General features: G+C 38.3%; 1 protein-coding gene across 1 annotated transcript in view; it reads right to left on the bottom strand.

Moving 5' to 3' along the window:
* Nup153 (nucleoporin 153) overlaps positions 1–13,107 on the bottom strand; it is a gene marked incomplete at its 3' end in the record, with an annotated part of 66,099 nt that overhangs the window by 42,469 nt on the left and 10,523 nt on the right. Inside the window, exons 2-5 of the mRNA XM_023712055.1 lie at positions 10,164–10,389; positions 1,611–1,859; positions 1,234–1,373; positions 1,025–1,153 (exon numbers count right to left, since the gene is read on the bottom strand). Of these exons, the coding sequence (XP_023567823.1) occupies positions 1,025–1,153; positions 1,234–1,373; positions 1,611–1,859; positions 10,164–10,389 (744 nt within the window). The remainder of the gene's footprint in view (positions 1–1,024; positions 1,154–1,233; positions 1,374–1,610; positions 1,860–10,163; positions 10,390–13,107) is intronic.

The following is a 13,107-nucleotide window of genomic DNA, read 5'->3' as shown; positions in this document are numbered from 1 at the left end:
AAAAAAAAAAAAAAAAAAAAATTAAAGATGACCAGAAAGTATTAATAAGACACTTCACAGAAAAATACACACTAATGAAAAAAAAGCACATTAAAAATACTCATTGCTCATTAGGGAAATACAAATTAAAACTATCGCTACATGCCTTTTAGAACGACTTAAAATGGGGCCGGGGAGATGGCTCAGTGGAATAAGCACTTCCCTGGCAAGCACAAGGGCCTCAGTTCAATCCCCGGTTCCACCAAAAAAAAAAAAAAAAACAGAATGACTTAAAAAAAAAACTAACATCATCAAGAGCTAGAAAAGATGCAGAACAATTGAGAGACTCATATTACTAGTGAGAATGCCAGCTGGTACCAGCCATTTTGGAAAATAGTTTGGTTGATTATTATGTGAATACAATGTGACCCAGCAATCCAGCTCCTACGTCTCTAGCCATGGGAGATAAAAATGTTCTCTGCAGCTTGACTCATAACTGCAAAAAAATGGAAGCAACCCAATTTCACTGGTGCATGTTAAGCAGTATTACAACAACATTGAACAATAAAAAGGAAATGCTGATATATATAAAAGGATCGATCTTGAAAGGCATTATGAAATAAAAACCAGATTCAAAGTGCTACATACTATATGACTACATTTACATGACACATTCTAGAAAAGCCTGAAATATAGGGGGAAAAAAAAATAGCCATACGGTTGTCAGAGGGTGATAAAAGAGAGGGACTGACTACAGAGAAAACACACAATAATGCTTTGGGGTAACAGAAATATTTGTTGAGTATTTTTGCAGAAGTGGTTATGCAACACTGTGTGTGTTATTACAATTCAAATACACATATATGAGGGACAAAATTCACTAAGTGTAACTTACACCACTTTTCAAAATGGAAAAAGAAATTCTTTACCATACTTCTTAGAATACAACAACTGTATTAAGTAAAAGTTTATGCTGAGTGTCAACAGTCTCTTAGTATTTAGCTAAGAGGAAGAAAAAGATAACCTTTCACCTATGCACACCAACCTGATAAGGTGTGTTTCGTAGCTTAGACTGTCTCGCAGCAGCTGCTGCCCCACCGTATGTTGTCTTCCCAGGATAAAAAGGAGAATCTCCAAGTTGACTCGTTTTAAGATTTGAAGAATTCCCAAGTGACTGCACAGAAGCAGAATGACAAATCATAAACAAAAACACTCAAGACCCATGTGATTAAATCCAATCCAGGTCATACTCACAGAGGAAAGCGTTCCAAAGGCAGACAAGTTGAATGCTGGTTTTTTTGAGCTGGAGGCAGTGTGCTGTGAGACTGACTGGGAGCGATCAGGCTCTGGAGACCACAGATGTGGCAATGAAGTGTTCTTTGAAACAGTTATATCTGAAACAAAAATACATAGTTTAATCTTATACATAATTATAAGACCCTAGGTTTTTCTGTATATTACTTATTTTAAAAAGAAAAAAAATTAAAAATACAGAATCTCAAAACAATAGATTTAACAATGGTTAATATATGGCATATTGTTATCTACGAATTAGCTGCTCAGACTATTATAAAAAAAACATTTTCATGCCATGAAATTTACTCAAAATTACTACCAAATGCTAAGAATACCTTTATCAGATGCTCTTGAAGAAAAACCACTAGTAGTTGAGATGTTATCATCATCATGTTGAGAGGTAGAATCTTTAATTTCCTTTACAAGGGAAAATCCAGAATTGCCAATTGGAAATGCCGAAGATGTGGATGGCTGACAGTGTAATGCAGGGGATTCCAACACAGAGAAATTCAGATGGCTCCGATGAAGAGAAGGCCTTGTTAACACATCTGGATAATTTGAAGCAGTACTAGTTGTTGAAGGTTCTTTAAAAAGGAGTAGTAATATAATGAATACAATACTTAGAAGTAATGCATTATCACAATAAAAAAATGCTTATTTTAAGAAACAGTTTTGATGCAAACCACCAAGGCCTATTATTATAAGCTCAATTTAACTGTTTAGCTGGGCAAGGTTTCATCTAGCTAAACACATTACTTAACCCATTGTCAAAATCTGTGTTAAGTAAATCACATACAACTTCTTACAGCATATATATGACTGGATTTTCTTTAACTAGGGGCTACTGAAAGATTTAGTCACTAAAAAAAAAAAATCAAAAACACTGAGAAAAATCAAGAAACTGCAGGCTTAAATTTTTCCCCACAGAAATAGCCACTATGGGGCCGGGGACATGGCTCAGTGGAATAAGTGCTTCCCTGGCACGCATAAAGACTGGAGTTCAATTCCCGGTTCCACCAAAAACAAGAAAAGAAATAGCCATTAATAATATATCCTCCTAGATATGCTATATGCATATACAAATACAGGTTTTCCCTAAACACATATCATACCTTCTGTTCTGTGGCTTTTTCATTTATCAATATAATTTTTTCAACATTTAGAGCACTCCCTTTAAAAACTGTTTTCAAAAAAATAGTTTTCTATCATGCCAACATATTGATGTCATTCAATATGCCACTAAACATACATGAACTTAAAACTGCATACTTTTAAGAGTACTCATTGCATAGACCTATGGATCTCCACCTAAGTACATATGATAACCATGAGAAAAAGCTATTCAATATTTCTCAGCCATTCACAAATATTATGATTCAGTAGGTCTGAGGTTCTTCTTATAAATTAGCCTACACAGTCCCACACATCCTAAGAATCAATGTAATAAACAATTATGTGAAACTGCTCCGTCAGATTGTATCAGACTGAATATCCATTTTTGCTTGACAAGTATTAAACTGACTCAAAGGATTTCATGGCTGGGCATAGTAACGCACACCTGTAACTCTAGCACTCAGAGGCAAGAGGATTACTGCAAGCTCAAGGACAACCTCAGCTACGTTGTGAATTCAAGACTACCCTGAACTACATAGTGAGACCCTGTCTCAAAAAAACAAAAGAAAAGTAAGGCGCACGGGTGCACACCTATATTCCTAGCACTTGGGAAGCTGAGGCAGGGAGGATGACAAGTTTGAGGCCAGCCTAGGATACATAGTGAGTTCAGGACCAGCCTCAATTATGTAATGAAATTAATTGAATGAAAATTAGTTTTTAAAAAACAAAGGAAATAGCAATGTACATACATGAGATACTGACCATTTCTAATTTCCTTAAATTGCATATGTCAAATAGCATCATTATTTGTATTTATGTAATAAAAAAATTTTGGGGCATCCATCTCTAGATTCACTGACCTTCTGAGATAGTCTCTCAAATTTATAAGATCTATTTTTTGCTCATTAAGATCAAATATGCTGTGCTAGCTGAAATCCTACATCTATTTTTTTTTGGGGGGGGTTGTTTGTGTCTGTATTTAGGACAGGGTCTACATTGCATAGATCAGACTCCTAGTGATCATACTCCTAGAGATCCTCCTATTTACAGTCTCCCAATTGCTGGCATAACAGGTGCGTGCCACCACTCCCAGTCTCAACGGCTGTCTCAGTGCATCCCAGGGGTGGGACCAGCACAGCAGGAGATCCAACTTTGAACTCTGGGCCCCTGCATTTGCCTAAGCAGTAAAATAATCAGCTTGAGAACACATGTAATACCCACTAAGTTATTCCATCTCACCCATCTTCACTTTATTCTTTTTCAGAGCTGCTCTACTCATCTTCTATATTTCTAAGAACTTTAGAGTTATTTGTCAAATTCTCAGAGGCCTTACTATTGCAACCAAACCAACTCTTCTAATATGTGTATAAAACTGGAGAAAATATGAAGCAACCAGTTTCAGATTAGAAAATAACACAAGAAAGCTCTTAAAATGAGCCCTAGCTGAGTTAACACACCTATAATATTCAAATGACGGAACTAAACAAAATGGTCAGGATAGATATATAGTTACATTCTCTTAATGAATAGAGGGATTTGTTCTAATAGAGTTTGTAAATAGGATATCATGTCTGCATCTTGTACAGCAAATAACAACTAGAAAGAAGGTATGCAATGTGATAATTAACAATTATTGAAATTTTCCTACAAATTTGCTTTTTTTAAAAAAAAATATTTATTTATTTATTGTGTGTGTGTGTGTGTGTGTGGCCAGCTCAGCCCACCAGGGGGCGGGGCTGGCTGGCATGTGGTGCTGGGGGATTGAACAGCGGTCCCTGTACTTTGCTTGGCTTAGCTTGTTCTGAGTAGGTGCTTTAGACCACTGAGCCATCTCACCAGCCCCATGTCCTACAAATTTGGCTTGAAACTGTCTCATAGCTATGTGTTTATCAATAAAATTATGGAAAAAAATAAAAATAAATAAGAGCCCTAGGATTACCCGGCTGTCTAGGAACACTGCTAAAGCCAGAACAGAGAGCTGGAGTCCAAGCAAAAAGAAGCATGCGAAAATCAGAAATGAGAACACTGGACTTATACAGGGGCAGAACTCTATCTGGCAATGTCCATCAATGGACTGTACAAACAAAAAGCAACCCCAAAGGCTAATCAAACAGTAACTGCTATGGAATAAAAAAACTGAAACACTACCACTAATAACAGTGCTAACAGGAAAGAAAAAACAGTGTGCCAAGAAACTGAGTTCTGGGGCTGTCAAAAAGTAATGAGAAGAAAAAAAAAAAGTAATGAGATCTGAGGCCAAGGAGATGGCTCAGTGGAATAAGTGCTTCTCTGGCAAGCACAAGGGTCTGAGTTCAATCCCCAGTTCCGAAAAAAAAAAAAAAAAAAAAAGTAATGATATCTAATTAAGGCTCCCAGGTACTCAGCAGAGATATCAAAGAACTTTCTCTAGACCCATCCTAAAAAATTATAGGAGTAATAGTTTGGATTGTAAGACCCACCACATCAAGAGACTTTGGACTTCTCAAAAACATACACTAACACAGCACAAAAACTATAAAAGCTGGAGGCCAGGCAGACGGCTCAGTAGAATAAGTGCTTCCCCAGCAAGCGCGAGGGCCTGAATTCAATCCCCAGTTCCACCAAAAAAAAAAAAAAAACTATAAAAGTTAATTATGATAATTCAGTAATAGGACTGCCTGCTAAAACAAGAATCAATACTCTTCAGAGTCTCACTATATAATTTAGGCTGAACTTGAGTACACTATGTAGCCCAAGTTAGCTTCAAATTCACTGGGATCCTCCTGCTTCAGCCTCCCTAGTGCTAGGATTACAGGCATACATCACCACACCTAGCTAGTAAACTTAATTCTTTTCTTGATTTTGGTCACAAACCAAACTGAGCTCGAGTGGCTATAAATAGGTGCATCATTATAAGTCTGATCTAACAATGAGACCCTGAACACCCTGTAGACCCTTCCCTAAAAAAAAAAAAACCACACACACACACAAACTGAATGAGAACTCGATCAAATTCAATGGTTATTGTCAACATTGACCTTGCAGAGGTTTGATTCAGTTCTTGTCCACTTTAGTATGCAACTGAAATCATGCAAGTTTTGGGGTTTTTTAGGGAAAGGGTCTACAGGGTGTTTAGGGTCTCACTACTAGATCAGCCTTGTAATGATTCATCTTTTTACAGCCTCCCAAGAGCTGGGATTACAGGTGTGCACCACCACACTTAGTCTCAATTACCCTCTCAGTGCGCCCTGGGGACAGGGCCGGCACAGCAGGCCCAGGGATAGGGGGATGGAACCCCCAGTCCCAGCCCCTGTGCCTGTTTGCAGGCACACTTTAATCCACTCAGCTATTTGGCTGGTCCTATCATGCAAATTTTTTAACAGAGGCACCACTGTACTTAAGTCAAAACACAATGGAAGGGGGCCTGGCCCTAGCTCAGTCTTTAAGTGGCTGCTTCCACAAAGCTGTCAGCCTCAGGTTCCTGGAGTTCGAACCTCACAACTCTCCCGCTGGCCAAAAGTGCCCTGAAGGCATTCGAGGAAGGAAAAAAAAAAAACAAACAAACAAACAAAAACACAATGGACACACCTTAAAAAAAAAAAAAAAAAAAAAATGGGAGAACAAAAAATAGTCAACAGGTAGCCAGCTCAGCAGCATAAGTACCTGGCTGGAAAGTACGCAAGGTCTTGAGTTCCATCCGTGGTACTACAATTAAAAAAAAAAGTCAACAAAAATCTTAACCCAAGTATGATGGTTAAACTTTAATTGATACCAGGATTGAACTTAGTATTGTACTTGCCAAACAGACACTGTGCCACTGAGCTATGTCCTGGTCCTAAAAAGAAATTTAAGCAAACACACATAAAGAGATAGGACAATTAATTTCTAGTATTGGAAGATATCTCCTAAATCTATTACACATAAAAATTCAAGTATTCTTCTCTAGAAGAAGAAATCCAGTATGATACATTGCTGTGTGACTGTACGCTGCTAAAAACCACTCTAGCTGGGGAGATGGCTCAGTGGATAAACGCTTCCCTGGCAAGCACAAGGGCCTGAGTTCAATCCCCAGTTCCGCCAAAAAAAGCAATAATAATAATAATTAATAAATTAGAAAAATAAATAAATAAATAAAAATAAAAACAAAAACCACTCTAGTTTTTTGCTAGGTATGGAACTTCCTTACTCTCCATACCAAGCTGAATACAGGACACAGTATGGGAACTTAAGACAAAAACAAAGCCACATTGTTTACAGATTCACACCAGCCATAAATGTCTAGTTTTTAAGACTACAAGTACCAAGCTATCAATCAAAGTAGCCCTTAACTTCATTACTAGTTCATTTAGTAGCTATGCCAGTGTGGAGTCCTTGGTGGTCCAAAATTTTAAAGAATCAGTAAGAATTTAAAAAGTACATCATTTGAGGGTTTCTTCATTCCACTAATGATGAAATAGAAACACCCAATGGCTCACCATCATTGAGCGCCAACACAGGATACATGGGCACAATGCTGCAGGCAAAACTGAATGGACCACACATTCTACTGTTTCTGCCCTGTGCTACCTGAAGACTGCAAAGCTCTCCACCCCCACTGGTATTACTATAAAACTTGTATCAGTAAAAATTAGTATTTAGTAACATTCAGGACTCGCATCTGAATTACTTTTAGCTTTCTACAATTTGACATTACACTGTTTTTTAAAGAATATACTTCAAGCTTAAATGTAATATTCCACAAAGTAAACATAAACTATTATTTCAGGGCCGGGGAGATAGCTCAATGGAATAAGGGCTTCCATGGCAAGCGCAAGTGCCTGAGTTCAATCCCCAGTTCCGGGAAAAAAAACTATTATTTCAGTTATATCTAGTAGGTCTATATTCACCTTATTGGAGAGTTACCACATACTACTTTTTAACACTCCACTGCACGCATTAAATACTTTGAGAAAAGTTAAAGTAAACTATAAAAACCATCTGCAACTCATAAGATTTAATATAAGAGCAGGATTCAGATCTAAGAAACTATAAATCACATGTTGTTTTGTTTTGTTTTTTAATTTGTATTTTAGTAAGGGTCTACAGGGTCTCACTACATAGATCAGACTCATAGTGATCTGCCTATGTTCAGCCTCCCAAAGAGCTGGAATTATAGGCAGGTGCCACCATGCCCATTCCTGCACCCCAGGGGCCGGAATGGCAAGCCAGGGATCGAACCTGGGGATTGAACATGGCCGCTGTTTCTTCCTAAGCAAGCGCTTTAATCCACTGAGCCATTTGGCTGATCCTAAATTGTTTGAACAGAGACTGAAAGCTGCCCACAATTTGCATAGATGGCTGGAGGTACAGCTTAATGGTATAGCCCTGGTACTGAATGTCTTTTTTTTGGTCCTGTTCCTGAAAAGTCAGTCAAAGACTATATATTTTATCACAGTAGCCTTGTAGTATAATTTCAAGTCAGGAATTGTAATGCCTTCTGCCTTTTCTTTATTGCCCAGGATTGCCTTTGCTATTCTAGGTCTTTTCTGGTTCCAAATAAATTTTAGGAATGATTTCTCTAGCTCTGTGAGGTATATTGGTGGTAGTCTGATAGGGACTGCATTAAATCTGTAGAGCAATTTTGAGAGTATGGCCATCTTCACAATGTTGGTTCTTCCTATCCAGGCGCATGGAATATCTTTCCATTTTCTGAAATCCTCTACGATCTCTTTTTTCAGAGTACTATAATTTTTCTTGAAAAAATCTCTGACTTCTTTATTTAGATGAATTCCAAGGTATTTCATTTTCCTCGGTGCTATTGTAAAAGGTATTGTTTCTATAATTTCCCTCTCAGTATGTTTGTTATCTGTGTAGAAGAATGCTATTGACTTTTGGGTACTGACTTTATAACCTGCTATGCTACTGAATTTCTGTATTAATTCTAGTAGCTTCTTGGTGGAGTGTTTTGGGTCTTCCAAGTAAAGTATCATGTCATCAGGCCTGGGCTAGGACTGGATCTCAAGCCTATACATTATCTGATTCTATTTATAAAATATCTAGAATAGGCAAATCCACAGAGGTAAGAAAGTGTTTACCAGAATATGGGGGAAAGAGGAATGAAGTTATTGCTAATTGGGATGGGGTTTCTTTGCAGAGTAATGAAAATGTCCTAAAATAATGGCAGCAATGGATATAGAATGCTCAATATACTAAAAACCAATAAACTACATTTTAAATATGTGAAAAAAAGTATCTCTCATACACAGTGACATGAAAATAATATCTCTAAACATATCGCATTCATGGGTTATACCAAATTTCCTAGATACTTATAAACCATGACAAAATGCCACTAAGTAGATACAAAAGTGATCATGGCTTTAAAATGTTGCATCATTTAATGCAAGATTAATAGGACAACCTAGCTGAGTTCGTTCTGAAGAGGACAGATGCCAACTGCACTTATACCCAAATTCACATGCTATGTCACACAGGCACTGTATCAGTTTCATTATGTCAATTTATATTTATTACATGCTTCCTTGGTGCCAGGATTTATTTTCAGAGCTTCACAGGGGCCAGAGAGATGACTCAGTGGAATAAGCACTTCTCTGGCAAGTGCAAGGGCCTGAGTTCAATCCCCGGTTCCGCAAAAAAAAAAAAAAAAAAAAAAGAGAGAGAGCTTCATAATTTTTGTTTGTTGGGACCGGGCAGATGGCTCAGTAGAATAAGCGCTTCACTGGCAAGCACAAGGGCCTGAGTTCAATCCCCAGTTCCACAAAAAAAAAAAAAAAATTTGTTTGCTTACAATGGGGTTAGTCTCAAACTTGTGTGTGCAAGTGATGCTCCTGCCCTAACGTCCTGAGTTGCTGGGTGGCATGCACAACCATAGCCTGCTGAGAACTATGCTTCCTAAAACAACTTAAGAGGTAAAGAGGAAAAATATATTATCTTGTCAAAAGCCACATAACTAGGGCCAGGGAGATGGCTCAGTGGAATAAGCACTTCCCTGGCAAGCACAAGGGCCTGAGTTCAATCCCTGGTTCCAGGGGGGGAAAAAAAGCCACATAACTAATATTACTGATACAAAAAGTCACACTCAAAAGCTGACTCCAGAACTTGTATCTTCACTGATGTATCAGCCACCCTTAATGAATAAAAGGTTGATAAATAAAAAGGCATCCAATATGAACCTGCTTATCAGCCCCCACTCAATGAGATTTACTGTAGCCAGGAAATACAGGTATTTAAAATTAGAACCCGAGGGCTGGCCAGATAGCTCAGTACACTAAAGCCTGCTTAGGCAGAGAGCAGCAGCCAGGATTCAATCCCCAGCGTGCTGTGCCGGCCCTGCCCCAGGGTCACGCTGAAAGGGTTAGACTGGGTGTGGTGGCATGTAGCACATGGGAGGCTGAAAACAGGAGAATTACTACAAGTCCGATCTGTATAGTGAGACCCTGCAGACCCTGTACAAAAAATAAAAAATAAAATAAAATTAGAAATGAAAATCTGTCATTCAGCCAGGTGCACTTAGGCTTAGGCAGAAGGATTGCCTGAGTTTGAGGTCAGCCTGTGCTGCACAGTGGGTTGAACATAGCCTATTACAAAGCAAGGCCCTGTCTCAAAAGAATAATTATAATAAATTAAAAATCTGGAGTCTGTGCATGGTGGCGCATGCCTGTAATCCCAGCGCTGGAGAGGCTGAAAACAGGAGGATCACTGTGAGTCCGAGCTGCATAGTGAGACCCTGTACCAAATACAAACATGAAAAAAAAAGTTAAAAATCTGCCATTCACAGCAAAATATTGTCTGTTTACCTTCTGCATTACTGACTGATGGCTCAGGAGTTATTCGCCCATCATTAATATCGGCACTCTGCTCACCGGCATACATCACATGGTCATCTTCTCTATTTTCTGGCCAGTGCGGTACCTCGTTGGTATCTGTCAAGCAGCCACATGCATCTTCATTCTTACTGAAGTATCTCTGTAGCCACCCTGGCACAATATTCTTAACAGACTCTGTGACCCTGCTAAGAATGCCCTGTTAGAGGAAAACAAGACTATTTTAGACATTTATTTTTTAAATAAGCATATAACTATAGAAAGTCATGCCAAATAAAATACAATTGTTTCAACAAAGTTCACTAAACTTTGTTGAAACTGTTTCAACAAAGTTCAGCTACTAAAGTTATAATGCCATAGTGGTATTTTATAAATTCTACAGAGATTATAAAATTCCACTTTTTTCTTTGTTTTATATGCCTACGTGAGCCACTGTCACAAATGACCACAGTACACTAATCCTTTAAGATCTCAATATGCAATATTTTACAGAAAATCTTTTACCAGTGTAGTAAAAAAAAAAAAAAAAAAAAACACATAACACCTTTAACAATTACTGTAATGCTTTTTGTTAGCAAAATAAAACTTCTACAAAAAGTTAAGAGTCTTTAAAAGTAAGAAGAAAACCAATAGAACAAACTCAAGATTTACTTGTAGGCTTGCGAGTTAGCTCAGTTTTTAAAGCGCCTGCTTGGACAAACTCAGTCAGGCTCAGGGGACCAAGGTTATATCCCTAGCTCCACATACCACGCCAAACCCGCCCTTAAGACAGCCCGAGCCAGTCCAAAAAAAAAACCTTTCTGGGCCAGCCTGATAGACCTGCTTAGAAAGAGCACAGCGGGCAGGGTTCGATCCCCAGCCTGCCATGCCAGTCCTGCGCCTGGGGTGCGCTGAGACAGTGATTGCGACAGGGCATGGGGGTATGCGCCTGTAATCCCAGCGCTTGGGAGACTGAAAACAGGAGACTCACTACCAGCCTGACCTACGTGGTGAGACCCTGTAGACCCTGCTCTAAATACAGAAAAAGAAAACAAAACAGAAAAAGTTACCTTTTCCTTTTTTTTTTTTGTACTAGGGATCAAACTCGGGACCTTGTGCTTGCCAAGCAATCATTTATGCCACTGAACTATCTCCTCAACCCCAAGATTTACCTTTCCTACTGATGAAATTTTATGGTATCAAATGTTGCCTGAAAATCTGAGGAATTTATTTACTTATAGTAATTTTTAAAGGGAGAAATATAATGCAATACTAGTAGTATCATTATTAACATTTCATGTAGCGTTGGTATAAGTCAGATACTATTCTAAGTAATTTATATTGGCTACTAAATTTAATCTTGACAATAACTTTATGAATTTGAAATAAACTTCCCTAAAAGTTGTCAGGGGCTCAAGGTACAACTAAAATTACGACAGTATATTTAGGAGACACTGAAACAGGGTTTCAGATTGCCAGAACCTAGGGCAATTTCTCCCAGCTAGGTTAAATAAAAACATCCTTTACTAGTACTACCAATGGGAATACACAAACATCAAACAAAATAATACGAAAGTACTCAACTTACAAGGTGTAATGAGCATCTTCTATAATTTTATTGCTAACAACAGAAAAGCAAACAGAAATCAGGCTGAGGTGACCAAATTCAGGTAACTTCTCATAATGTGGCATTACTTGAGGAACAAGACAAAAGGTCACTGGAAAACAATTTAGCAGATAAGTCCCCCTAAAAGTCAAAGTAAAATATGTAAATCATCTTTGAAAGCAAATCCAAAATAAAAGATGCTCTAAAAATCCTGTCACCCAAAAATATGGAAGACACCTCTGACATGGGAAACTGAAAGCAAATTACTCATTGCCTAAAAAGTGTAAGTGGGAACTATGTGAATATTTTTTTACATGATCTACAAACATAAATTTTCAACAAACATACAAGGCAAGCTATCAAACACATGAAGACAACACTTGTGAAATATTCGCTACTATGGTAAAAAATACAAACTCACTGCTTGCCTTTTCTGTGCCTGTGTTACATAATATTAGTTTCTTTGAGGAAAAATATACCTTGATTTAGTAGTATTTATAGAAACACACATAGTACTACTTATTTATTCCTCCCCATATTTCAGAAGACCTAAAAGTGCTTCAAATTAAAACATAATTAAAAAAAAAAAAAACATAATTTAAGACAGGCTTTTTAGGGCCAGGGAGCAGCTTAAGCAAGCTTAGGCAAGGGTACAGGTACCACTGTTTGATCCCCAGCACCACATGTGGCACCAGTCCTGCCCCCAGGGTGGGCTGAGCTGGCCACAAAAAAAATAAATTAAAAATTAAACAAGCTTTTTTTAAAAAATAGGTGTCAGGTCAGCTGAAGAGCTTACAGCAAGGACATACAATAGGAAGTGTTTTGTAGATTTTTTTTTCTCAAGTGTTTAAGTTATGGAAGTGTCAAAGATTCCTGTGACTCCTATTCAACCAAAAGCAAACTGAGGGCTGGCGATGAGTCCATGGCATAGCACCTACCCAGCAAGCACAAGGTTCTGAGCACAACTGCTGGAACCAAAAAAGAGAAAAATCCATCAAAACTTAAAACAGACACCAGCCTGTAATCCCAGCTCTCAAGAGGCTGAGGCAGGAGAATTTTAAGTTCAAGACCAGCCTAGGCTACAAAACAAATTCAAAAAGACCAAAAATGAAAAAAAAGGCTGAAAAAGGGCATGAAGCTGGCCAGATAGCTCAGCAGACTAAAGCACCTGACTAGGCAGAGCACAGTGTCCAGGGTTCGATTCTTGGTGTGCTATGCTGGCCCTGCTCCTAGGTACGCTGAGACAGATTGAGACTGGACGTGGTGGCGCGTGCCTGTAATCCCAGTGCTTGGGAGGCTGAAAGCAGGAGAATCACTACAAGTCCAATCTGT

This window comes from Octodon degus, unplaced genomic scaffold, assembly GCF_000260255.1.
Source record: "Octodon degus isolate 3935 unplaced genomic scaffold, OctDeg1.0 scaffold00023, whole genome shotgun sequence".
In the NCBI taxonomy this organism is placed as follows: domain Eukaryota; kingdom Metazoa; phylum Chordata; class Mammalia; order Rodentia; family Octodontidae; genus Octodon; species Octodon degus.
The sequence above is the reverse complement of the archived record's forward strand: the minus strand, read 5'-3'. Positions and strand labels throughout refer to the sequence as shown.